General features: G+C 43.0%; 1 protein-coding gene across 1 annotated transcript in view; it reads left to right on the forward strand.

Annotated features, from left to right (window-relative positions):
• Positions 1-1,329: 1,329 nt before the first annotated feature.
• LOC311134902 (F-actin-monooxygenase mical2b-like) overlaps positions 1,330-27,351 on the forward strand; it is a 45,674-nt gene continuing 19,652 nt past the window's right edge. Inside the window, 27 exon segments of the mRNA XM_084168668.1 lie at positions 1,330-1,609; positions 6,963-7,170; positions 8,201-8,317; positions 9,429-9,530; positions 11,069-11,224; positions 11,803-11,903; positions 13,173-13,430; positions 13,976-14,091; positions 14,415-14,541; positions 15,621-15,711; positions 16,479-16,626; positions 17,412-17,611; positions 18,391-18,494; positions 18,810-18,881; positions 19,010-19,135; positions 20,527-20,646; positions 20,930-21,184; positions 21,516-21,632; positions 22,117-22,251; positions 22,354-22,455; positions 22,551-22,627; positions 22,629-22,641; positions 22,884-22,976; positions 23,113-23,205; positions 23,805-23,991; positions 24,098-24,174; positions 24,319-24,400. Coding sequence (XP_084024794.1) covers positions 1,346-1,609; positions 6,963-7,170; positions 8,201-8,317; positions 9,429-9,530; positions 11,069-11,224; positions 11,803-11,903; positions 13,173-13,430; positions 13,976-14,091; positions 14,415-14,541; positions 15,621-15,711; positions 16,479-16,626; positions 17,412-17,611; positions 18,391-18,494; positions 18,810-18,881; positions 19,010-19,135; positions 20,527-20,646; positions 20,930-21,184; positions 21,516-21,632; positions 22,117-22,251; positions 22,354-22,455; positions 22,551-22,627; positions 22,629-22,641; positions 22,884-22,976; positions 23,113-23,205; positions 23,805-23,991; positions 24,098-24,174; positions 24,319-24,400 — 3,541 coding nt within the window. The 5' untranslated portion in view covers positions 1,330-1,345.

Raw genomic sequence — 27,351 nt, forward strand, 5'->3', positions numbered from 1 at the left:
TGTCTTTAACCCCCCCTAGAGGAAGCTAAGTTGAAATGTGAGAATTCCCAATCACAAGTCATGTAATTTAAATTGTATTTCTCTCTTGACTGAGCTGAAACGTCCCATGAGTGGTTAACTCAGGTCAGAAAGAAGAGCAGTGTATCTTGGAGCAGAGCGCATCTGACTTTCAATGCCAGAGCCTCTGCTAGATGAGATGTTGCAATCTGCCAAACGTGATTAGGTATGAGAGATGTGATACCCCCTCTGGTCCACTAAAAGCGGTGGAGAGACGAGAGCTACCATAGACTGGCAGGCCTCTGCCACGACGGCCAGACTTCTCACTTGTTTGGGTTGCACACTCCTGCAGTCTGCACATAGCCATTCAACTGATCCAAATATCAATGGGGATCCTGTTTCAGGCCTCATGGAAACTGCATTTTTCCCTACTTTAGTACTTTGATGGTTCCTTTAACACATCCAGGTTTCCATTCCAATTGACATGAAGGGTAGAGTCATTGTTGAGAGAACGTATTATACACTGAATAACAGATTTGATTTCCTTGGATACATCATGAGCACATGCTCCTACAATATGCTGCTTGAAATTGGTGGAATGCTTACTTGAAGCGGATCAATTACTGAATGATGGCTAGTTGAATGGCGTCGCTTGTCCTATTATTTGGGCTGCAGACGGAGGCAGTGAAGTGTGTGTGTGTGTGTGTATATATAGGGTACACGGGTGTTGGAATGTGGAAAGATCTCTCTTCTCATCCCTGGGACTTTTTGGTTTGTTTCAGAGCTGATGAACATCTCCAGCTATGCAAATTAGGGGTATTTATTATGTTTTATGCAACAGCATCCTCATGCTTTAAACAGGCCGTACTATTTCAACATCTTCTGTGTTTCCCTGTGACTACTCAGTGGAAATGTTGGTTCACACTTTGAGAATCTTCTCTCAAGGATGCATGTTGTATAGTGTCTTTTGAGAACATGCTACAGATATTCCATACATTTGTAATGTGATATATCCTTGTTTAGATTTTTTAAAAATGTCCAGTAACATAATCAAGCTGAAGGGTGCAAATTACTCTTGTGTTGAATTTTTAAGAAAAGTAATTTGTGATGTTCTGTTTTATTAAGAGTGCTATTTATTACCACGTAACATTATTACTTGGGAGACCATATCACAGAGAATGTCTAGGTTATTTTTGTCCATAGTCTGAGTGCAGAGTGATGCTGTAATAATAAAATAAAATGTTCCTTTCCAGAACACGCTGAGATGGCAGTCGTATAATAGTCTAACTAAGCCAGTGAGCGGCTGGGGACGGCGCGAGGGAGTGACGGACACTCTCCAAAACAGAAGATGTGTGAAACAGAGGATGAGAGGAGTGCCCAGGCCGGGCAGCTCTTTGAGAACTTTGTCCAGGCGTCCACGTGTAAGGGCACTATGCAGGCCTTTAGTATCTTATGCAGGCAGATGGATCTGGACCCGCTGGACTACAGGAACTTCTACAGCAACCTCAAAGCCACAGTCACCAACTGGAAGGCCAAGGCCCTCTGGACCAAACTGGATAAGAGAGCCGGCCACAAGGAGTACAAGAAAGCCAAAGCCTGTGAGGGCACTAGGGTAAGAAGTCAGCCAAGCTTTCACACAGTGGAGGCTGCTGAGGGGAGGACTCCTCATAATAATGTCTGGAATGGAACAAATGGAATGGCATCAAACATATGGAAACCATGTATTTGATACTATTCCTCTCCAGGCATTACCACGAGCCCGTCCTCCCCAACTAGTGGTCCTCTGTAGCTCAATTGGTAGAGCATGGCGCTTATAACGCCAGGGTAGTGGGTTCGATCCCCGGGACCACCCATACGTAAAAATGTATGCACACATGACTAAGTCGCTTTGGATAAAAGCGTCTGCTAAATGGCATATTATTATATTATTATTTAAGGTACCACCAACCTCCTGTGATTTCACAGTGACGCTGACTCAGGCGCCGCTCCAGAATCTCCCATAAGTGTTCAAATGTGGGGAGGGGTAAAAGTTACTAGGCAATCAGGATATACTGTATAATAAACCGTGTGTGGCGTCAATATTTGTGTGTTGGATTGTCAGTGTAGTATGTGTGTGGGTAGAGTCTAGTGAGCGTGCATAAAGACAGTGCAAGGGAGTCAGTGCAAAACTATTAAAATAAAGAAATCAATAATAAAGGGGGTCAATGTAAATGAGGGCATAGCCATGGTAGCCAAAATAATGGCCTGCCCAGCATTTTTATACATGACCCTAAGCATGATGGGATGTTAATTGCTTAATTAACTCTGGAACAACGCCTGTGTGAAAGCACCTGCTTTCAATATACTTTGTATCCTTCATTTACTCAAGTTTTTCCATTATTTTGGCAGTTACCTGTAGATATAAGGAAGAAGCCTTAAATGAACAAACCCTGTATTTGCCTTTGGGCAAACCTTCCACATTGGGATTGAATAGATGATGATCTCCATGCTAATATCCTATATCTGCTTAGGGATTGATGATTCATACCTGGTTGGTTTTGATTTATAACTTCCCTGTGTCAGATGTAGCAAAGACTCTGGTCAACGTCTGTGACGGAATAGGCTACTTTTTATTAAATTCTTCACAATGAATCAGACTACAGTTTTATCAAATCGAAGCCCTGTGACATCAATTCACATTCACTCAAAACTCTTAATAGTTTACAACTTGATAAGTGGTTTTTACTTTTATAAAATGTTGGTCAAAGATTTGTATTTGTATTTATAATGGATCACCATTAGCTGCTGCCTTGGCAGAATTAAGGCAGTTATACAAAAGAGGTTAAAGTACTATTTAATGATATGGTTTACAGTATGTAAAGTACTAGTTGTACAGTAGGTTCATAATGTGACTTCTCTTTCATGGTAATGTTATAATGCATGACATACTTTTGCTGTGTATCTCTTACACTGTCTTGAGATATGATATCCCTGTACACCCAGCTGGTAGATGCTTCTTATGGGAGCAATACGGAGAAATGAACAGCTACGTTGCACACGTCCACGGGATCATGTCAAACAAAGAAAGCATGATAAACCAATTATTTGACAGGGCAAAATCAGCAAATCTATCACAACGCAATGGATTTTGGTAGGAACAAAAAATATTTTTTCTGCTCATTTAGGTCTACCTTTTCTAGAATGTTTAGCATACTGTTTGCATGACTTAATAACTCTCAGAGGAAAATATTAGAGGTTCTAAGGGAAGGAGGCCAGAGTTAGATAGGCCTAGACGATGGTGAGCGACTCCGGGTGGCGCTTGTCTGGTAGCCAAATTCCATGGACAACTATTTTCTTGCCTCCCATTTTAAAGTGGGTTTGTGGCTTTGTTTTACGTTGCTGTAGTGACCGGAATAGTTTTGGTTCTTATGCAAGGGCTTGTTTATGTATCAAATGTATATTAGCATATCCTATTCATTCAGAATGGTTCACTATGTACACAGTGATCTTGTAATATGCACTCACATTCCATATGGACGACTCACTTGAGAATGTCAGTTTATTAATTGTTGTATTGAAATGTTGACCCTCCAGACCTTTGGAAAGCATCGCCTGGAATGTGTACTCATGTGTACTTTTCTATATTTAATAAATTCAACATACAGTGGGGAGAACAAGTATTTGATACACTGTCGAATTTGCAGGTTTTCCTACTTACAAAGCATGTAGAGGTCTGTAATTTGTATCATAGGTACTCTTCAACTGTGAGAGACGGAATCTAAAACAAAAATCCAGAAAATCACATTTGTATGATTTTTAAGTAATTAATTTGCATTTTATTGCATGACATAAGTATTTGATCACCTACCAACCAGTAAGAATTCCGGCTCTCACAGACCTGTTAGTTTTTCTTTAAGAAGCCCTCCTGTTCTCCACTCATTACCTGTATTAACTGCACCTGTTTGAACTCGTTACCTGTAGAAAAGACACCTGTCCACACACTCAATCAAACAGACTCCAACCTCTCCACAATGGCCAAGACCAGAGAGCTGTGTAAGGACATCAGGGATAAAATTGTAGACCTGCACAAGGCTGGGATGGGCTACAGGACAATAGGCAAGCAGCTTGGTGAGAAGGCAACAACTGTTGGCGCAATTATTAGAAAATTGAAGAAGTTCAAGATGACGGTCAATCACCCTCGGTCTGGGGTACCATGCAAGATCTCACCTCGTGGGGCATCAATGATCATGAGGAAGGTGAGGGATCAGCCCAGAACTACACGGCAGGACCTGGTCAATGACCTGAAGAGAGCTGGGACCACAGTCTCAAAGAAAACCATTAGTAACACACTACGCCGTCATGGATTAAAATCCTGCAGCGCACGCAAGGTCCCCCTGCTCAAGTCAGCGCATGTCCAGGCCCGTCTGAAGTTTGCCAATGACCATCTGGATGATCCAGAGGAGGAATGGGAGAAGGTCATGTGGTCTGATGAGATAAAAATAGAGCTTTTTGGTCTAAACTCCACTCGCCGTGTTTGGAGGAAGAAGAAGGATGAGTACAACCCCAAGAACACCATCCCAACTGTGAAGCATGGAGGTGGAAACATCATTCTTTGGGGATGCTTTTCTGCAAAGGGGACAGGACGACTGCACCGTATTGAGGGGAGGATGGATGGGGCCATGTATCGCGAGATCTTGGCCAACAACCTCCTTCCCTCAGTAAGAGCATTGAAGATGGGTCGTGGCTGGGTCTTCCAGCATGACAACGACCCGAAACACACAGCCGGGGCAACTAAGGAGTGGCTCCGTAAGAAGCATCTCAAGGTCCTGGAGTGGCCTAGCCAGTCTCCAGACCTGAACACAATAGAACATCTTTTGGAGGGAGCTGAAAGTCTGTATTGCCCAGCGACAACCCCGAAACCTGAAGGATCTGGAGAAGGTCTGTATGGAGGAGTGGGCCAAAATCCCTGCTGCAGTGTGTGCAAACCTGGTCAAGACCTACAGGAAACGTATGATCTCTGTAATTGCAAACAGGTTTCTGTACCAAATATTAAGTTCTGCTTTTCTGATGTATCAAATACTTATGTCATGCAATTAAATGCAAATTAATTACTTAAATCATACAATGTGATTTTCTGGATTTTTGTTTTAGATTCCGTCTCTCACAGTTGAAGTGTACCTATGATAAAAAATTACAGACCTCTACATGCTTTGTAAGTAGAAAAACCTGCAAAATCGGCAGTGTATCAAATACTTGTTCTCCCCACTGTATATCATCAAATATTGCAGCAGTATTAAGGGATCTTGAATTTCCTGTGTGTGTCCAGACATGCATGAACCTAGGCACCCATGAACCTCCTCACCAATGAACCAATCAGGGTTGGGTTTTGTGTCTGAAAGTGATGAAATATCACCATAGGTTTACATTGTACAGATGTTAACAAACCATGTTCATTGTGAAACTATGCCTAGTCTTTTGAGCAATCCCTCATCGGGGCATCGTGTCTGAACCTGAATGGCACTGGACACACCTCTGTTCTATATAAGCACCAGTTTCACAAAGCTGCAGTTAAGTCAAACAATACTTTTCAGTAAACAGTAAAACTGGACCAATAAGGAAACGTGTATTTTACAAGACCTTTAAAAACACAGCGGTCACACGTGGGTAAACAGCTGAGTGTTGGCCCTGCCGTACTTGCAGGACTGAACTCATCATCCTTATTGTTGCGTCCAGTAAAAGTGACTCAATCGTTTTTCACCCTTGGTTGACCTCTTTTGGTGCAATCTGTGTACGGTTAATGACAAGCTCTGGAAACAGTACACAACAACGTGAGCGCTGACTCAGGCATTCTCTAAGAATAGCCCAAAACCCACAGTTCAACACAGAGCCAAATAACACTATCATCTCCATATCCCAGTGACAATCATTCACCTTGTACAGAGCCACATTAAGACCAATTAATTCCTTTCATTCCAACAGTTCATTGTCTCCTTTGTTTGGTCTAAATGGGCTTCAATTCTATTGAATATGCTATGTATGCTGAGATTTTACAAGCTGTGTGTAGTTGAAATACCACAGGTCAAGTCTCTAGTAATAACAACCTCATGAATGGCACATACAGTATCGCTTGAGGACTTAGTTTGACTGGAATCAGCTGAACCCTTTTCAGCAACGCTGTTTGTCTGGTGAGACAAATCCCCATAATGCATAGCAGACATCCATGTCCAAGTGAGATCAGTGGAGTGAGATAAGCCCATTCAAACCCACCACACTCAAGCCCAGTAACCTTCAAATACCTGACTGTGTCCAACGCTCTGTATCAGATGTTTGAGTCACAAACCATACAACTCTATACACGATTTGTGCCATCATTCTTACCAAACTTTGAATCTGCACTGTTCTTCATGTAAATGTGTTTTGTGTAAGATTTCCAGTGGAAATTGTTAAAAGTTGTCCTTGTGCGTAGAGTTATATGGTCTATTTAACTTTGCAATCATTGGTTTTTGTTTGGCATACATTTTAAAGTGAAGAATCTGAGTCTCAGCATCATTCCGTTACCGTGGAGTTGCCCATATGACAGGCCGACAACTACGGCAGAGGATAAGGTAATCTCCTTGCTCTCTCTGTAATGCCTTCAGTGAACACAGAGGTCAGTGGCTCACTCCAGTGAATGACTGAAGTGGTTCTGTTTTATTGTAGGATATGAAACCTGATGCATTATGGGGCCCTATATGCTCTTATATTGCTATGTTCCCCTTTCAGTTCCCCTTATGAGGCCTTGTTTTAATGTTTGATGCTTTATACTAGAGGTTGCAATACAATATAACTAATGTAGAAGAGGTGATCGCCTTTGATGTAGCTAATCGCAGTTTTCTTAATTTCACCCCTGCAACATTTTGTTGATTATGTGAGATGTGTTTCCTGGTTGTTTAACTACAGATTGTATTGTACACTGATGATGACGAAGTGTGTCTCTCTCTCTCAAGTGTCTGATCATCGGAGGGGGGCCCTGTGGCTTGCGTACGGCCATTGAGCTGGCTCTGCTGGGGGCCAAGGTGGTTGTGATTGAGAAGAGGGACACCTTTTCCAGGAACAACGTGCTGCATCTGTGGCCCTACACCATCCACGACCTCAGGGGCCTCGGGGCCAAGAAGTTCTACGGCAAATTCTGTGCTGGAGCCATAGACCACATCAGTAAGTATTGTACTGCTAATGTCATTCTTATCTCATATGAAAGTATGTTAAGTAATGTTATTCTTCCTTGTTTTGATGTTCTGCTGGGGAAAACTGACTGAGGAAGTTGAATGTGGCTGAAAGATTTATCAGATGGTAACATTGTTACATGATCTCTTCCTATCAGTCACTACGTTCTTCAGTTGGATTTTTTAAAATATATCTGGCTTGCTCTGCTGAGAAATCTGACGATTGTGTGTGTAAGAGTGTTATATCTCCCTGCAACTGCCGTGCCTTAGATAACAACATGCAAAGTAGAGGAGCCCATAAATACAAATACTGTGTGTGTTTCAAAACCACTGATGCCACAAACAGGCCTTCTTGTGTCCTTTATCAGAACATTTGGCAACTGGGTGGTTTTTCCAGTGAAATGTCCAGCTTGTTCCTATGAGGCTTATTCTGTCCCCATGTGGAAGATGCTGCCTTTCCTGACCCTCTCTGCTTTAGCCTTTCCTGACCCTCTCTGCTTTAGGAACAGAGTCAGAAATACTCGCTGAGATGAACAATGCTTCTCAGATTAACCTATGAAGTTGAAAATAGATTTACCAGCTGCTAGCTAGCTACACCTATACCTCAGAATGGATTATCAGTCACGTGGCAGTTCACTAACCATGTATCTGGAAGCCTAGTAATGCCACAGGTTATTGGAGACTAAGTGTATGTAGTTGGATATGTGTTGTAAATTATAAACTGTGTGGTTCGTGCCCTGAATGCTGATTGGCTGACAGCTGTGGTATGTCAGACCGTATACCATGGGTATGAAAACCATTTATTTTTACTGCTCTAATTATGTTGGTAACCAGTTTATAATAGCAATAAGGCACCTCTGGGGTTTGTGGTATATGGCCAATATACCATGGCTAAGGGCTGTCTCCAGGCACTCCGCGTTGCGTCGTGCATATGAACAGCCCTTAGTCATAGTATATTGGCTATATACTACACCCCCTCTGGCCTTATTGCTTAATTATACCTGGTCTGTATGTGTCTGAAGGTATTCGCCAGCTCCAGCTCATGCTGCTGAAGGTCTCCCTCATCGTGGGGGTGGAGGTCCATGTCAACGTGGAGTTTGTCAAACTGCTAGAGCCACCGGAGAACCAGGAGAATGAAGGTGACTCTCTTTCGGTTCAGTTAGAAAATACAGCGTTTCCCACCTCTGGACATGAACCGGTCATGTTTTTCTGTCTTTCAGTCGCCACACTTTTCAATCCAACACAGTGGTATCAGGTCCAGCATCAGTCTGTGAAAGCATGGCACTAAACAGCTGTGTTTACAACACTGTTTGTTTCATGCTTGAATGTTTGTTAGAAATCTGCTTTTTACATTTCTGTTCATTTGTTGTTCATATTGAGTTCGTATGATTAGCACTATTGCTGATGTTTCATTGGTTGGCTGCACCAGGTCTTTCTCTGCCTCAAGCCCTGGTACTTGATCAAAATGACATCACACACCACAGATGGATTGGCTACTTCTCAATCTTGTGTTCTTGATTTAGAAACCCGTGGCCGCATAATTCAATTTACGAGTAGAGGCTGCCTCTAGGTCTGCAGTGAAGCGCATGTGCTTTGTAGGTCAGTGTTGCTTGCCTAATTTTTAGTTGATGCCAAAAACAAGCCCAATGTATATTTCCGAAGCTGTATTTCAAAGTCCCTCAGAGTACCTCAACTGCTGTAACTGCCCCACTTGATTTTGAACATTTAATTTGAACAAACCTCCTGTTTTCTTTACCCCAGTTAGTTTATCAAGTAGCATACGGTTGTCCCTAGACTGATAAAGATGGAAGACTAGCCTAAATGTAGGGTTGCAATGTGTCCTCTGCAGCAGTGACTGGGTTCTTCAGGGGGTACCTCAGGAGAAAGTGCTGTGGGCATGGTGTGTTTCTGTGAGACTGTGTGGCAGGAGTGTTGAGCTAATATGGAGAGGGTCTCTGTTTCTCTCTGCGTCATTGCCACTCACCACGCTGCATTGTGAAAGATTACAAACCCTCAGCAAGACTTCAGCTATTTATAGTTGGAGACAACTTAGCTATGTATTTAACAGTGCCTTCACATTAATCAAAAAGCACAATGTAGTGACTTGTCATCAATAACAAACATGTCTCAAATGCAACCTTAACAGTCATGGAAAATAGAAAATGTTTACAATATATTCCTTGCTGTATTGATATGGCTTGCCACTGTCTCTGAACGCTTGTCTAATACTGTATGTTGTCCTTTTCCCAGGGCCTGGATGGAGAGCTGAGATCAGACCAGCAAACCACCCCCTTGCTGACTTTGACTTTGACGTGGTGATCGGTGCAGATGGACGCAGAAACACGCTAGACGGTGAGAAGAACACATGATGGGGATGTTATTTGCTCTACACACTATGTTTGACTGTGTAAACATTGACAGTAGTCTGTAAGACCCTTGGGCATGGCTAAAGTTGCACACATGAACAATATGAGCCTTGTCTTGGAAACATTTTCAACTAAAGAAGGGGCAAAAATGACAGACTTTGGCCCTTAGCTTGCCAGTCATAAACACTTTATGGTCATAAAATACTTCAAATGTCAGTCATATCTTAAAGGGAAGGTCCAATAGAACTGCACACAAGGTGTTCCAGTATGTGAGAGGAAACATGCCTGAGGGAATAAGTTGTGCTGAGCTATTAACCTACATTTTTGTTTTATTTATTCGGTTATTACACAACTAATTGACCGACATTTAGTTAATATTTTTTCCTTAGCCCAATGCTCCGTTTCTCTAGAGAGGAATCCAATCATTCACAAGAGAAATCAAGAAGTATGTGGGACGCTGGGCTGAAGGGAGTTGTAGTTTTCATTAAGCAAATAATCAACCTAGTTCAACACAAACTTGGTAATTAACTACAATGACCATAATCCATTGTGCCTGTTTTTTCCATCTCAGCCAGAGATGGATACACTTTTTTACGCCTGCTACGTTAGGTTCGATACACACAGACCGCATGAGAGAGGAATGTACACAACGGGGAGAGCGCGGGATAGACAGTTCGTGAAAGTATGTCTTATATACTTTGAAGAACTAGTAAAATGATTGTCAGACAGCTCTGCAGCATACTTAGGCAGGTTAGCCTAGCTAAGTGGGATGACTGAAGACTGCACAGAGATAATATTGTCTGTCTGGCTGGCTGCTACTGCCTGAGCAGAGATGTGAAGATGACTTTAAGGAATGAAAAATAATAATAATCAAATGAAGTAATATAACTTAAATATCTTATTTCAATAGAAAAAAGGAAATTACTATGACGTCTACAGTATGTGGATCTGACAGACAATGGAATATTTTCAATGTTTTGAATGTTCACTATTTTTGGCTTTGGAATTTTCATTAAAAAGCTCTAAAATCATATTTTTTGGGGTTTTGTTAATCGAAAACCGGGATAATTTTTTGGGACTACTCGTCTTCATCTGCAGTTAATTCTAGATAGTGCAGGGAACCTTTGACCTGTGTCAGAGCACATTACCCGGAAGTCCGCCTGAGAAGATGAACAGCTTGTATACGGATGGAACCTGGTCATGTGACATGGGTGAAAGTCAATTACAGTATTGGCATCGGTCTTGAGTGTAGTCTGTACCTAAAAAGGAAAATAAATGGGTTAGTTGTCACCCAGACAAGAGTATTGCTCAGAAAAAGTTCAAATGTAGTATTTTATAATGCCCCTAATGCTTGTGTTGTTTTATATCATTATTTGAACCTTATCAGCCTGTAGTTCCTTATAACACTAAAATGATTACTCTGTGATAAGTCAATCTGACCCAGTTTAATCGGGTATAAAATGATTAACTTCCAAGATGTTCTGTGTCAGCAGAACAATAATGATGCTTTGCCGTGTACTGTAGGTTTCGGGAGGAAAGAGTTCCGGGGCAAGCTGGCCATCGCCATCACAGCCAACTTCGTCAACAGGAATACCACAGCCGAGGCCAAGGTGGAGGAGATCAGCGGAGTGGCCTTCATCTTCAACCAGAAGTTCTTCCTGGATCTCAAAGAGGAGACCGGTGGGCCATCTCACAAACCTGACCCCACACACACCTACTGTACCCCTCTCCAGGGCATTGACCTCTAGCCAGGTCTTAGATCGGTTTGTGCGATCTTGCCAACTCTTATGGTCATTGATGTGCGACCAGGCTAATTTACTTCGAGAATGCTGTTTCCCCTAGGTGTCATCACATCAGTCCAGTGGGAACCGCAATATGTTTTAATCAATGAAACCAGTGTGGCTCCTACGAAGAAGGGAGTGTTTATGCTGAAGTACGAGCCTGTCGGGTAGATAAGAAATGCTTTCCCATGTTAACACACCTTGGAGGATCTAGTGCTGCTGATTCTAGCAGCCTGCTTAGCTTTGTGAGGTTCAGCAGCGTGAAGACAGGCCGGAATCCCCTCCCCTCCAATCCCCTCTTAATGAAAGGGTCGTGTCCCATCACTCACATTTTTATAAGATACACACTGGATTTGGAACATGATCCACTGAGCCAGTCCCTACTGTACGACCGGTTCAACCAATATGGTTGTACGGTCAACCTAGTCAACATGACTGACATAAAGTTGTTTATGAAGCTTTGTGTTGTGGTTGCAGGGATTGATCTGGAGAACATTGTGTACTACAGAGACAACACACACTACTTTGTGATGACCGCAAAGAAGCAGAGTCTGCTGGACAAAGGAGTCATCATTCATGTGAGTGTTTGTTTTGCTATTTTGTGTTCTCTTCCCCAATATGCCACTCCCCACAGCGCAGATATTTACAGCTGTGCCATTGTGCCCCATCTGCCAGAGGGGTGCCAAATCTTAGCCCTGGCATTAAACTGAGAATAAAAACACAAGACAAGATTATATTGGAGTGGAGTGAGTGGGGAAAATATATTGGAGTGGAGTGAGTGGGGAAGATATATTGGAGTGGAGTGAGTGGGGAAAAAGTGTTGCTGGGTGAGAAGGAATCTGGGCCATCTGGCAGTGTGTGTGGACGTGTTTAACTATACGTCTGTGTCTCAGTCAGGGCACCAGTGATTACCGCCCCATTTCATTAGTATCCCCAGGGAGGCCCATCACTCACAAACCCAGCATGCTTCTCAACATCACACAGAGGGAGAGAGGCGCAGAGAGTTGGCAGCGGCCTCATTTACATGAGTCATAACGATGAGTACTCTGTCTCTCTGCAGGATGCAATGTCCTCAGAGGATTAGGGGAATGAGTGGGGTTATTATTACAACAGTACACATTGTATCAGGAAGAGGTCTATTAACACATACAGCCCTCCCTGGCTTCATTTCCATAAGAGATGTTTTGTAGTGGTCTCTGAAGGCTCGTTTCCATTTCATACTCTCCCTTAGTGAAGACCGAGTCCTCATCCCTCCTGCTCTAATTGTGACCTCCGTGTGTAGAGTCTCAAAACTCTAATTATAGCACTGCTGCCTTGACTTGTTGGATTTGTCAGCAAGCTCTTGAATTGCATCTTAATTCCGACAATACGTTTTGATCAAATAATGTTGGTGATTACGGTATGATTTGCCTGTGAGAGAGCAGATCCGTAAGAATAATGGGGTAGACGTGTAGCCCCTGTAATTGCTTACTCCCTGAGGTGAGACCTGTTCCTTTGATGTTTCAGCAGCTGGTTAAAATAAACTGCCTTGTACTGTATAGTGTTTCCAGTCCTGCTTATGTGTTCAGAAATGTTGAACAAAACGGTCTAGGGCTACTGTAAAGTATTTGGGGCCTGTTGTCACCCCCTCAGTCTGATCTCTACAGGATCAAGAGCGATTAGATACAGTAGGTCGGGCCCTGATGTTCTGCTGACCATGTGACCTGACCAGGAAAATCTTAAGCCCCAGTTATAGGCTACAACCATCTCTAGGGCTACAACTAGGGCCTGGTAGAGGTTGAGCTCTGATCCTTTCGGAGCAATACCACTGATTTCCCATCAACCCTCCCTGTTTCTTGGTCCTGCAGGATTATATTGAAACAGAGAAGCTGCTGGGCCGGGACAACGTGAACCAGGAGGCTCTTCTCTCCTACGCCCGCGAGGCGGCCGACTTTGGCACCAACTACCAGTTGCCTTCTCTGGACTACGCCATCAACCACTGCAGCCAGCCCGACGTGGCCATGTTCGACTTCACCTGCATGTACGCCTCGGAGAACGCAGCTCTGGTCAGGGAGAAGTACGGACACCAGCTACTGGTGTCTCTGGTGGGGGACAGTCTACTGGAGGTGAGGGAGGGGTTGACTTCATACTAGATGTTGTACTGTTATGGGTGAAATGTATACACACAACTAGGTTGTATTCATTTGGACGCAACGTAGAAAAATGTAGCAAACATTTGCAGCAGAAAACAAAGACAAGCATTTCTTATTGGACAACTTCAGGTTTTTCCTCCGTTTCAGTCCGTTTTTCATCTGTTTGGTGCTTTAATAAATATGGTGCAGGTATAGATCACTGTTAATTTCATTCCTCACTATAGTGCCAGTCGATATTCAAAGCTATGCCTCTCAAGTCACAAGAGCCAACAGTAGATGTGTTGTATGTAAAAGCAAATCCTGTTTCAACTTGTTTGAAGAAACAAATGTGGGAATGGAAGGCTCCTTTTTTTTGTGGGGATTGTTTGCCTTTGGGATGGTTACAGTAGATCAGATGAGCATGGTTTTCCCCACACATATTCCCTATAGGCAGATTAAGAACATTTCTAGTTTGCTTATTGTTGCTGAGCTACTAGTGTGTGTGTCCTGAATGTAGTGTATGAGTTATCTTTCTCTAGCCCTTCTGGCCCATGGGGACTGGCTGTGCTAGAGGGTTCCTGGCTGCCTTTGACACAGTGTGGATGGTGAGGGGCTGGGCGCAGGGCAAGACCCCCCTGGAGATCCTGGCAGAAAGGTACTACAGTAGGCTGAGGGGCGGGGTGTCACTAAAGTCATGTTTACGTCCTTACACAGACCTAATGTAAATGGGATGAGTTTCTATTGACACTTACTTAATCCAAAAGATGAGAAACTGGTTTCAGTAACTGAAAATAGCTGTCAGGTGTCTTCATTCAAATTAGGATTAGATCCATATTACAGGTTAGTAAATGTTTGGTTATCCTATTAGTGGAAGTTATGGGTATTTTGTGATGTTTACTGTTCCGCAGTATGACAGGTCATCTGTTGTTCGGCTTTTAACAGAAAATGAATGATTTTCATCTCCTGTTACGTTTGTAGGGAGAGTCTCTACAGGCTATTACCCCAAACAACGACAGAGAACATCTCAAAGAACTTTGAGCAGTACACCATCGACCCGGTGACACGGTACCCCAACCTCAACTCCAGCTGTGTCAAGCCACATCAGGTCTGTCTGAGATGGAGAGTACCTCACACTTTAAACAGGTTGTGTTGTTTTATTTAGAACAGTTGACATTAACATGCTTGACATGTATTGACATTTGCATGTTAATTAAGGATCGGACACTTTTTTTCAATTTTCGTCTAAAATGACATACCCAAATGTAACTGCCTGTAGCTCAGGACCTGAAGCAAGGATATGCATATTCTTGATACCATTTGAAAGGAAACACTTTGAAGTTTGTGGAAATGTGAAATTAATGTAGGAGAATATAACACATTAGATCTGGTAAAAGATAATACAAACAAAAAAAACATGCATTTTCCATCTTTGAAATGCAAGAGAAAGGCCACAATATAATATTGCAGTTTAGGTGCAATTTAGATTTTGGCCACTAGATGGCAGCAGTGTGTGTGCAAAGTTTCAGATTGATCCAGTGACGCATTGCAATATTGGACTATTTTGTATCAAGTCTGCCCAAATATGCAGAATTGGTCAATTGATACATTTTCAAGTACATAACTATAGAGAACATACATTTTGTATTACCATATCATTTTTGTAAGTTTACACACTCCCAGGAATTTCATACATGTTGGATCATTAGCTTATACACTATCTTTCACACATCTAGATGGCCGGGTGGGGTGGGTGTGGAGCCATAGACAGCAGGGGTTCAAACTGTAGAACCCAGTTCCTACATTTGAATATAAAAATGGATTTTATCAAACAAAACTATGCTACATTTTATCTCTGGGACCCTTAGGATGACAAAAGTACATTATTTGCCTTCAGAGGTGAATGTATCAAACCAGTTGCCATGACACGTTTTTTGTTGCTGTGCACTCTAAAACAATAGCATGGTATTTTTTCACTGTAATAGCTACTGTAAATTGGACAGTGCCGTTAGAATAAAAATAATTTAAGCTTTCTGCCCATATAAGACATTTCTATGTCCTGGAAAGTTTGCTGTTACTTACTTACAACAGTCATGCTAATCACATTAGCGCACGTTAGCTCAACCGTCCCATATACGGGACACCGATCCCGTAGAGATTAAAGAAACTCATCTCTCTCTCTCTCAGGTGTGTCACCTGTTCATAGACGGGCAGCAGGACTCCTGTCCTCTGGAACGACGTGGACCCACGCATAGATCTGTCAGTCTCTCCAGACGAGGTGAGTCTTCACAAACACAGACTGACCACAGTCTGAGACCTGTCATCTCAATGACTAACCCATGTCTGAGTCATCCTCTAATCATATCAGACCGGCTCAGACCCACGTAGGCCAGGACAGAAATTACGCCTGCAGTTCCACTCATCATAGATTGTTGACTTGAATGGAAATGTCTGTTCTACAGGTAGCCTAGCAGTTAAGAGCGTTGGGCCAGTAACCGAAAGGTTGCTGGTTCGAATCCCCGAGCTGACTGTGAACAATCTGTCGATGTGACCTTGAGCAAGGCACTTAATGCTAATTGCTCCTGTAAGTCGCTCTGGATAGGAGCGTCTTCTAAATGACTAAAATGTAATTGTATTTCTATGGCCCAGGAGCTGACCGTGAGGATCCGTCATTAGGGCTTAATGGCTCCTTGTGATGTTCTATTGGTACTCTGATATGTGGTTCTCCAATAAACTTGCATCAGCTGAGAGTTAATAAAAGGAACAAAAGCTTATCACAGTTACAGGCCGTCACACCCACTTTAAACAATGACTGCTGTCACATTACACGAAACGGGGTCAGACATGCCCAACAAAAGCGTGTGCTGGCCTACACTCCCCTTCCCTTACCTCCTACTCCCTTTACCTTGAAGAGGTGTTATTACACCACTGTGATGTCTAGAAACTCTAGCCAGTGTAGCCAGGTGTGTTTATCGTTCTCTGTGGGTTTATTTGGAGGATGTCAGTGATTGGCTGACTGATTGGTGGACCCCTCTTCTCCCACAGAGTCGGACATCCAGCCAAGCCGCCTCCTCACCTGGTGTCAGAAGCAGACTCGGGGGTATAGAGGCGTGGACGTCACCAACCTCACCTCCTCCTGGAAGAGTGGCCTGGCGCTCTGTGCTCTTATACACCGCATCCGGCCTGACCTCATGTGAGAGAACACACGTGTATATACATTGTACACACACACACACACACACACACACACAGTCGTGGTCTTATCACCACAATCAAAGCACACACTGATTATCATCTTGTCTGTGGCCATGCACTGCCTTTGGTTCTGTCACATGTTATGCTGTTGAAAATGTGAACAGTGACATTGAACACTTCTGTTAAACTTAAGGTGTGGGACTCCAGAGTTAAACACTGTGCTATATGTCCTGAACTTTGTAGGCAACAGCAAGGTTTCTCTAAGTAGAAAAATTAGAAATGGCCTAAACCACACAAAGGAAAGAGCATTTTGGTTTTCATATTGCACTCCAAATGTTTATAAAGCATTTGAACTTACAGTATTAGATACTGACGGCACTTATGAGGAGCTCCACGCCTTTAAATGTTTCCAGTTGACCTGTGGGTGTATTATCCCTTACGCGGTCTTCTCAAACCATCTTTGTGTGAGAGGGCAGCCGTGATGACATCATCCCTCTGGCTCTAGCTCCACATTCAGTAATTCCCCCCCGCCCATGTGATTCCACAGTTCGTTCTGAATTGAACCATTTTATGGAAAGGAAACATGTTTATAACAGTACTATGGGCTGTTGCTAAGGGCCTTAGATGTCACATTTCAGTTCCCCTTTCATCACTCTGTTGGTGTGGAACGATTTATCAAATGCATCATTAAACCAACATTCTCACTTCATCAGGGAAACAACTTTATTAAGATCTTATAGGATGTAAACCTGATGCCTCTTATCTTTCTATCTTTCTTTTTAGTGACTTTGACTGCCTGAATGAGGAGGACTCTGCCAAGAACAACCAACTGGCCTTTGACATAGCAGAGCGTGAGTTTGGGATCCAGCCCATGACCACGGGGAAGGAGATGGCTCTGGACCAGGACCCAGACAAGCTGATGATGGTGCTGTACATCTCCAAGGTTTACGAGATGTTCCGCAACTCACCTGCAGCCATCACTGGTAGGCTGCTGTTCTGGGTCATTCTCTCACGCCTCATCTGATGCCTTACACAGGACAAAACACTTCCAGAAGTAGCTACTGCACACACGGCCCCTGCTCAAGAGCGTCTACTTCCTGAAGCCCCAGAAATGTAAATGTCATGCACAATGGTGACATAATAGGACCCTGAATTCCGATATGTTACCTACCATACTTCCTATTGAAAATAATGTTGCTATAATGCCTACTATTCTCCATGAATTACTCCATAACTGTGGGGTTTTACTACTCCTAAGGTTTGCTATATCTCAGTTACATGCAGTATTCTGAAGGTTAGATTGAGGTAAGCTTCAATCCATAATGAGGATGGTGTGTGACTGAGCGGTTATGACTTTGCGTCTGTCATGGTAGGATAGGATTGCATGTTACACAAAAGCATGTAGGCCCCAGTTCAGGTCACCTCACCCTCATGGTAATAATAATGCCTCTATGATCTATAGCGCTACCTTTATAGAATACAGTAGGCATTATGGGATGTCATTCAACAAGAATAATGATTTGGCCAGATAATTGGTTAATGGGGGAACTAATGGGTAATGCCCTCACAATAGTCTGACACTTGATTAATCATATTGAACCCATTTCCAACTGTGGATACTGTAGTCTTTTGTTTGTGATTTTATTTTCACATTTCTCTAATATCTGGTTACCCTCTTGATTTGGCCTGACCTGGTTTGGCTGGTTGAATAATATCACGTATCAAAATGCCCATTACAACACGCTGCTATGCTTTGTTACAGGTACAAGGGAAACGGATGAGAACAATGAGGACTCTTCATCAGAGTCTGCAAACTCAGTTTACAACTTAATGAACCAAACACAGCCAAGAAAGAGGATCCCAAAGGTACCATGAGCTCTCCCTCCCCCTCTTCCTCACCCATCTGCAGGCTTTAAAAGGAAAGCATTGCAACAACAAAGGCCTCCATGTAAATCAGATTTAGCCTACGTAAAGTGTTTGTGTCAACATAGGTGCATGTTAACTTTGCAGATAAAAGCAATTCCTCCGTGCCAATAGGAGTAGATAAGGTATGTGAACGAGAGATAATCTAGATCTTCCAAGGCATACTTTCTTATCAATAACCCTCAGACTCCATAACCTTTGACTGGGACGTGAATGAGGTGAATAAATGGTGTATTTTGTACTACCTTTTCCTCACAGGAGGACAAGAAGCTGGAGGAAAAGGACCCAATGAGCAAAAGACGACGAAAGGGCAGCAACTACTTAGAGGAGGTGTGTTGGTAGCATCAAGTATATCTCTATCAGCAGTATGGTCTTAGACAGCACCATTTGAATGTCGATAAGGGACTGATCATTCATTTGTGTCTTCTCTTCCTCTCCATGGCTGGTTGTGTCTCCAGTTGTCCTGTCAGAGTGCCCCCCCTGCAGGCGAGGGCGGGGAGCAGAATAAGGTGCGCTCCATGGCCACCCAGCTGCTGGCCAAGATTGAGGAGAATGGGGCACCCGGCGGTGCCCTGCGCAAGAAGGTGAGCAGCTCCAGCTGTAGTGTACTCTGACCAGAGGGGTTAATGGTTATGGTCCCTGTACACTGTGCTGTGTAGAGACAGTGACTAATATCCCAGTAAGGCAGGTAATGTGGATGGTTGCGTACTGACTACTCGATGCGCTCAGTGCTGATGGTTACTGTAAGACTCTTCAGTTCTAGACTGTATGTTGGCCCAACATCATACTACCTTTTAAGACTGAATGTTCATGTTGTCTGTACGTTTCTTCTGATGGCTATCTGGTTTTAGAATCAATCTGTACCACTGTACGACTGCATGCCGGCAGTCTTTTCAAATGTTTGCCTGTCGTTTTATGAAATTGTATTTTTAGGCCATACACAGACCGGTCTTGTCTTATGTTGAAGGATGGTACTGTGTGCTACAATGTGGTATTGTATGTCTGTGTATTCAGTTCTGGGAGAGATTAGAAAAGGACATTCATTTCATAGACCTGTTTTTACATTAGGGGAGAGCCCACATGCCCTTGTATCCAATTCTGCAGCGTTGCTGCTACCATAATCCTGTTTGAATACAGCCCATTGTGTTGGAAGACTGGAAAATGGGACAAATCCTCCACTCCTCCTCCCACTGCCCTTGGGTACACTGAAACTCCTGAGTGGCGCAGCGGTCAAAGGCACTGCATCTCAGTGCTAGAGGCGTCATTACAGACCCCCTGGTTAGATTCCAGGCTGTATCACAATCCGGCCGTGATTGGGAGTCCCATACGGCGACGCACAATTGGCCCAGCGTTGTCCAGTTTTGGCCGGGGTAGGCCGTCATTGTAAAATAAGAAATTGTTCTTAACTGACTTGCCTAGTTAAAAAAAAAACATTAATATATATATATATATATACAGTTTGAGGACAAATTCTAATTAAACTTTTCCTCTTTCTCCTTCCTATGTTTTTGTGAGGGGTAGCTTATTGGTAATGGTCAAGAAAGCTATGAAGAGATTGAAGATTATTTATTGTATTGTTTTACTTCCTACAATAACATACTTCTAATATATGGACCACTACATTAGTCACACAGTAAGATGATCTACTGCTGTCTAAGAAGAGGGAGGCTGTCCCTGGATTATAGGATTATAGAAGGTTGTGCATTTGAAACCTTGATACAGAAGTGAATACAGTTTGATCTGCCTGTGAAGCCCTAGGAAAGGACTGAGTGGCTCTGTTAGCAGGGTATCTGTTCAAATACTCTAACTAAATGCCTTGAAATATCTGATTATGGTGTTGAATGCCATGGTTATGGAACACATACAGTGTAATGGATGGCAGCAGTGTGTGGTTTTGAATGGTAGTACAGAAACCAATCATTCTGTACTGCTCCTCTGTCCCTTCCTGCATTCTCTGTGTCTGCTGCTCTGTCAGTCTGATTGGGACTCTGATTCAAGCCGTCCTTCATCTCCTTCTCTGGATATGACGGAGAACCCTCGCTTCGCTAAGCCCAAGGAACAGCCCCCTCCTCCACCCACACGCCCCAAGTGGCAGGTACAGTCAAATCACCCAAGCTGTGTGTTGAGACCAGGAAGGGTCAGCCACTGCATCATAAACCAAGTAATGTAGTTTAAAAATCCCCCACACCCTAACCTATAGCCTATGATAACAAAATAATCAATGGTTAAAAATCACCATAGTCTAGGACAAGAGTCTTTGAAAAGACACCCCTTTTACTCGACTCACTGTAGACAGTGATGACCCTGGAGGTTCGCCCTCTACTGGCTGGAGGTCAGTTCTGCTTTACACATTGCCATGTGTGTATGTCTGCTTTCAGCCATCCATCTATATGCGACTCTTAGAAGAGCCTGCAGCTGTGGCGCAACCCACTCCCCTGTACGTACCCACAAGGTCCTGGAGTCCTCCACAGGATGATCAAACACATGCCTCTCCGCGCGCAGAGTTCGTGCAGCAGAGAGTGTGGATTCCACGCACCGAAACCCCAGACGATGTAGATTACCCAGAACACCCCTCTCCTGACCCGACAGGGATGGGCCAGCACATAGAGAAGCTGGGGGACAAGATGAACCAGGTGACATGAGCCTGTGGTCTGTATGGACAGCATGTTAGCTCCATTCACAGCCATGCACTCACAGTAAAACAATGTTTGTGTGGATAATGGATTCAAGCCCATTCAACATGGTAAATCCAATTCTGCCTTAGCCACAAAAGTCTAGCAGATGGCACAACACGCCAACAAAAACACCATTGTTCGAAAGGTACAAAATTGCTAAATGGTGTTTATACCCCACATCAATTTAAATGTGGATTATAACTGCTGTTCAGTATTTATAGTTTTTACTTGCCTATTTCCTGCAGTTTGACTTTCACACTTTTTTCCTTTACCTGTTGCTGTTCTTCAGACAAAAGTGCAAACCGTAACGACTAGGGAGTTTAACAGAATGAGTATAAAGGAGAGGGCTGTGCTCCTGCGTTCTATGTTCCCTGGGTCCAAGACTCCTCAAGTGAAAGAGTATAAGGTGAAAGTGTTGTACCACCCCTCGCCTGCCTGTCTAACCCCATCTAAGGAAATGAGGCACAGTAATGTTTGTCCTTGTACACGAGTTCTGTTTGACTGTCTCACCCTGTTTGGAATAATAAAATGTCACCAGTCAAACCTACTCACATTTACTGAGAGTGGAGCATGTTTTTGAAGTCTGGTAACAGCTTGATAATCCATTTTAAATGAATTTAGTGGCAGAGGTTGTTTTCTTGCAGCATGTCTGGTTTCCATGGTGTTGCGGTTCTGAGAATTCCAGGTCAGGTGACCTCCCTCTGCATGATGAACGTTGTCTGTGATACTAATGAGGGAATGTTGATATAAAGGATGAGCTGTTGAATTTTTCTCTGACCAATAGTTTTTCTCCGACTTATATTAAGCTTACATCAGTATCATGGTGGGATGTGAAGGGTTAGATGTCTTGGAGATTTCTCTCATTTCTGATGTGAACAATTTTTCTACAGCCAGATCTATCAACCTCTGCTCAAGACCCCTCTGCCTCTGTCCCTAAAAGCACTTCAATCCAACCTGTCCCTGAACCCTCTGCTCTTTCCTACTTCTCTTCTCTTACCCCAACATCTCCTGTGCACCATGACAAGGTAAGGACGGCTGCCGCTAGCAGCTCCTTGTTGTGCTCCTCAGTGACCATCCAGAACTCCCAAAATATCAGTTTACTCTGACCATGTTTGGATTGATTTTAGTGCAGTGGAAGTGCTGCATCAAGTAGACTCATTCAAAAGCCAATCGAACGTTCTGTGAGTTATCAAGCTGAACCATTCAAGCCTGACAATTCTACCGAACAGGTACCAGTAATTTGAAATGCATTGGAAGTGTAAGAATAGAGGAACGACTCAACTCACTGAGTCGGCTCACTCTGACATGTTGTTATTGATGTTAGTGCAATGGGAGTGCTGCATCAGGTAGACTCATTCAAAAGCCAATCAATCGATCTGAGAGTTATGAAGCTGCCCCCATAGTCCACCGAACAGGTATCAGTAAACTTGTAAGAATAGAAGAGACTTGTCAGCTCACTCTGACCATGTTTTATTTAGCTTTTAGTGCAATGGGAATGCTGAGACTAGTAGAATAATTTGATCTGAGAGTTATGAAGCTGAACCCTTAGTCTGCCCAACTGGAATCAGTACAAATGTGAAATATAAGAATAGACAACAGATTCTTAGTGTAAGTCTATTAAATCAGCTCTCTCTTACCATGTTCTTATTGGTTTTAGTGCAATGAGAGTGCTGCACCAAGTAGAATGATTCAAAAAACAATTGTTCGATCTGAAAGCTGTCCAGCTGAGCCCTCTAATCCTGCCAGACAGGTATCAGTAACAACTGCATATCTTTTCATTGCTGAGTAGAAATATAAATTTCTCTATTTTCCTTGATCCTTACTTTTTCCCTTTCTTTGTCTGCCTCTGCTGCTGCCTCCCTTGACCTCTGACTGGGTTCTGTTAGCGGACAGTTGGGAAGGTATCCTCTCGCATAGGTGCTAGGGCTGAAACTCTAGCCATCCTCTATGAAACTGACCACAGGCCTAATGCCTCGCCGGTAAGCACAGTGTGATTAACAATTGCCCAGTGGGAATATACATCACAAGACACACACAAACAAACAAACAAACAAACGAGGGCTCTATATCTATTACCAACCCAAGGTCTCTACTACGAACTTCAGGAGTGTTGGTAACCATCTAAACAACAACCAAGTCATGCCTACTGCTTCAGGATACTACATCTGTTACTAGTAGAAAAGAGGGACTGTGTACTGTAAAACATTCTGACCTGAATCTTACGGTGAATTCTCCAGTCATGAGCCATGGTGTTTTGTGTAAAGGCCTGACTTGTTCCTCATGGCCTTATTACTAATTTGGTTAGTAGGTTGTATTGTACTTGGTGTTGATGTTACTCTTCAGTCTGGGTGGTTCTCTGATGGCATGCTCACTAGTTTAATACCACTGCCTGCCTTAGCATCCACAGTAGGGTTACATGTTAACTTATTAGGTGGTCACACCACCACCTAATACTGTACACTGCTAGAATAAATAGTGTTCTATACAACCAAAAAGGGTTCATTAGCTCCCTAAGCTAACAGCTTGCCTATTATGTTCTCTCCCTAACCTGCTGCTGTTGTCTGCTGTCTCCTGACAGTGTGTTGGAAGGAAGGAGTTCCCTCAGAACCTGGGAGGCAGTGACATGTGTCACTTCTGCTCCAAGCGTGTGTACGTGATGGAGCGTCTCAGCGCTGAGGGCCACTTCTTCCACAGGGAGTGTTTCCGCTGTGACATCTGCAGCTCCACACTACGCCTGGGAGGACACGCCTACAACTCCCAACAGGGTATGATCCTGACACACCCATATACCAGTCTCTCTTCCACCTGGGGGCAGAAGCCGTTTGTGGATTTATTTGATATTTAGTATGAGATTTGATGTGTTTGTTACAGGCAAGTTTTATTGCAAGCTTCACTATTCTCAGCGCCAACCCAGCCTTCAAAATTCAAGCAAGTTCCAGAGGAGAACGGTAAACAGCTTTCAGTAACAAACATAAACTGTCATTTTTACTTAGGATGTATTGTTATGTTATTCATTATTTTTTATAAATGTTTTATTCATTAGTCACTGCTTAGTCTGATTTTATATATTATGTTGTGCCTATCACACACAGGAGGACCAGGGACATCTGACCTCTTTGCCGGACGGGAGTGACCCCTACTCGGCCACGGGCAGCCTGCAGAGCCAGCCCTCAGGTACCCTGAGTTCCTTCCTTAGGAGAAGCCTGCGCTGGCCTCTGCACGCTGGCCAATCAGTGTGTGAGACGCCCCGCCGGCTGGCCTGCTGGGTGCATGGGGCAGTCGGCCAGGTGGGGCTCCACCTCAGGGAACGCTTAGAGGACTATGGTTTCCTGTACGAGCTGCTGAGTCTGGGCCTGCCACTACTGAGCATGCTGCACGAGCTCCTGGGCCAGATTTACATGGAGGCTGAGCAGCCTGAGCCTCGGCCCCAAGGCCCACTGCACTGGGCCCAGCAGCGTCTAGGCCTCAGGGCCACCTAGAGTCATGGACTTAATGCTGTACTGTGCTCTCTGACGCAAGTCCCTGAGCTACAGCAGTCTGCACAATGTAGAATTCTTTATGCAGATTCAAAAAATATGTTCAATTTCAAAAGTCTTTCTTCTATTCTTTTTGATTTTACGACAATAAACAATCTTTATGTTCATAAAAGTATTATTCCAAGTGCGATGCATGGTCCTTAAAGGGATACTTTGGGATTTTGGCAATGAAGCCCTTTATCTACTTCCCCAGAGTCCGATGAACTCATGGATACCATTTTATGTCTCTGCATCCAGTATGAAGGAAGTTGGAGGTAGTTTTGCGAGCCAATGCTCCACTAGCGTTAGCGCAATGACTGGAAGGCTATGGTATCTACTAGCATGCTAGCAGTTACCATAGACTTCCAGTCATTGCGCTAGTTAGCAATTGCACTAAAGCTAGTTAGTAACCTCCTTCAAAATACAGATACATAAAAATGGTATCCATTAGTTCATCTGACTCTGGGGAAGTAGATAAAGGGCCAAAGTCCTGAAGTATCCCTTTAACATTGCAAAACGTCATGAATCCTTTCAATTGCTTGACATTTTTTATTTCAGTATTGCTTTTTTTTTTTGTAATCCAAAAAGGGTCTACTAAAAGCACTGTACTTGACTTGGTGGGACTGCGAAGGCTGTGTGTAGTGCCTGGTGTGCTTGTGTTGTGTGGAGTCTGTTGAATGGAGTCCTGCTCTTTCTTGAACTGCACTGCTATATTGCACCTGTGAGGCGTGCAATGGAAATGCCAAACAGTTATTTTTTTGCATTTCACAAGCATTTTTCTAAGAGCCTATATCGTTGCTATATTTTTATGTGTATATTTTTGTTTTAGAATTTGCTTTCACATTATTATTTTTATAGATTTGTCTAGTGCAGTTTAATGGGACACGTTTGATTTTAGATTAATCTGATTGTAACTCCCGTTGTAAAATATTAGATGGGTCTGGAAACACTGAGAGGATCCTCATGTTTACCTCTTACACCAGGTACTGTAGCAAATTCTTCCAAAGAAACATTGTTTTTCTTTGAAATATTTAGTTATAGTTCTTTGCTTTTGTGCTGCTTGGATCACAAGCCTTGGATTTGACGCACATTTCTGCAAATATTCGAATATGCAAATGATCACAGGAATGTTTGTGCTGAATCAATAGCTTGGTCCGGTAGTACAGTGTTATGACTTATTTTTCAAAAGGATTGCTAAGTGTTCCAGTGATCTTGTGTTGCAACAAAGTTTGTTCTTTTATTTGTGATTCTTAGTATTTTTGTCATGTTTTCCCTTCCATATTTCTCAAATTTCATTCACACACACACACACAACAATCGTCGTGATGGCCTGAATCGTTGTGGCAGGAAGGTGATGGCCTGCTTAGGTCACATGATCAATATTGTTGCTTTGCATTCGCTTCCACCATAGCTCTTCTTGACCACTCATTAACCATTCATGTTGAGAACGCGGCATGGGTCCTATGTATGGCAACGGGTTCATTCAGTTAGCCACACATTGTTTGTTAATTACGTCACTAGGTGTATGACACGCATGTTTCAAAAGCCTTTAATTCTTCCAAGCTAACCCACTAACAGACGTTCTGTTTTCTTTCTAACACACAATGTGTTGAAGGGCTGAATGTCTGAGTTTTTGGCATGCAGTTTCTTCAAGTCTTTTTGGCTGCCCCATCTGATAGTAACTTCCGTCTCCACGTCTATGTCCCCCTGTGATTCTCTGTTGCAGAAGGCGCTTACCACTCAGAAACCTTCTCAAGGGCTCTCATGTTCCTCCTAATACAAAGCTGAGCTCATTGCTCATGACAAGATCCTAGTTTCTTTGGGGCACAATTCTGCAAGTCGGCTCCAGAATATGTTGTACATTTTTAGTTGTGTTTATAAGATTTGGTCTGCTACCTTGTATTTTTCCACAGTGAATAAACTGTTTGATTAATTTATGCTATTTAAAGCTGTAAGTATAAATAAATCTATTTCATTACATAAGTTACTTGCTTCCTCCCTTTTTGAATATTTTTTAAAACAATTTAGCCAAATTTACCAACTATTATCGATTTTATTTTGAAGCTGTCAATGGTTGTCATATAGCATATCATAGTGGATCCATTGCAATTATGACATTCTCACAGCTTTCAAATTAACAGCAGAATGAACAACTTAAATGTTAGACTTTGCAAGAAAGAAGCCTTTTTGCACCAGCACCCTCACATTAATAACCCTGTCACAAGCATAACCTCTGTTTACAAAAAACTTGTTTGACTGGCACATTCCCACGCACTTAACAACACCTGAATTTCCCTGGACAGTGTCGCTCAGCCCTGTTCATTCCCCAGTCGGTCATGTGTTTTTTGGGGGAACTGAGTGACACTTTTCTAGGGAGCGGTTACTTTTATTTTATTTCCCCAAATAGCATACATTAGACCCAATGCAAAAGTGTCTCAACTATGAACTGAATTCAAATAATAGTAACAGACCATTACACGCATCCTTTCACTTTATGGGTTTCTCTTTCAGGGTCTTTCTCATCTTTCTATTTGGGTCATCCTTGGGTCATCTCTGGGTCAAAGTTTTTGTTTGTTTGTTATTCTGTATTGGAATCCTAACACAATGTGA

This window comes from Coregonus lavaretus (assembly GCF_964263955.1).
Source record: "Coregonus lavaretus genome assembly, chromosome: 9".
Lineage (NCBI taxonomy): Eukaryota > Metazoa > Chordata > Actinopteri > Salmoniformes > Salmonidae > Coregonus > Coregonus lavaretus.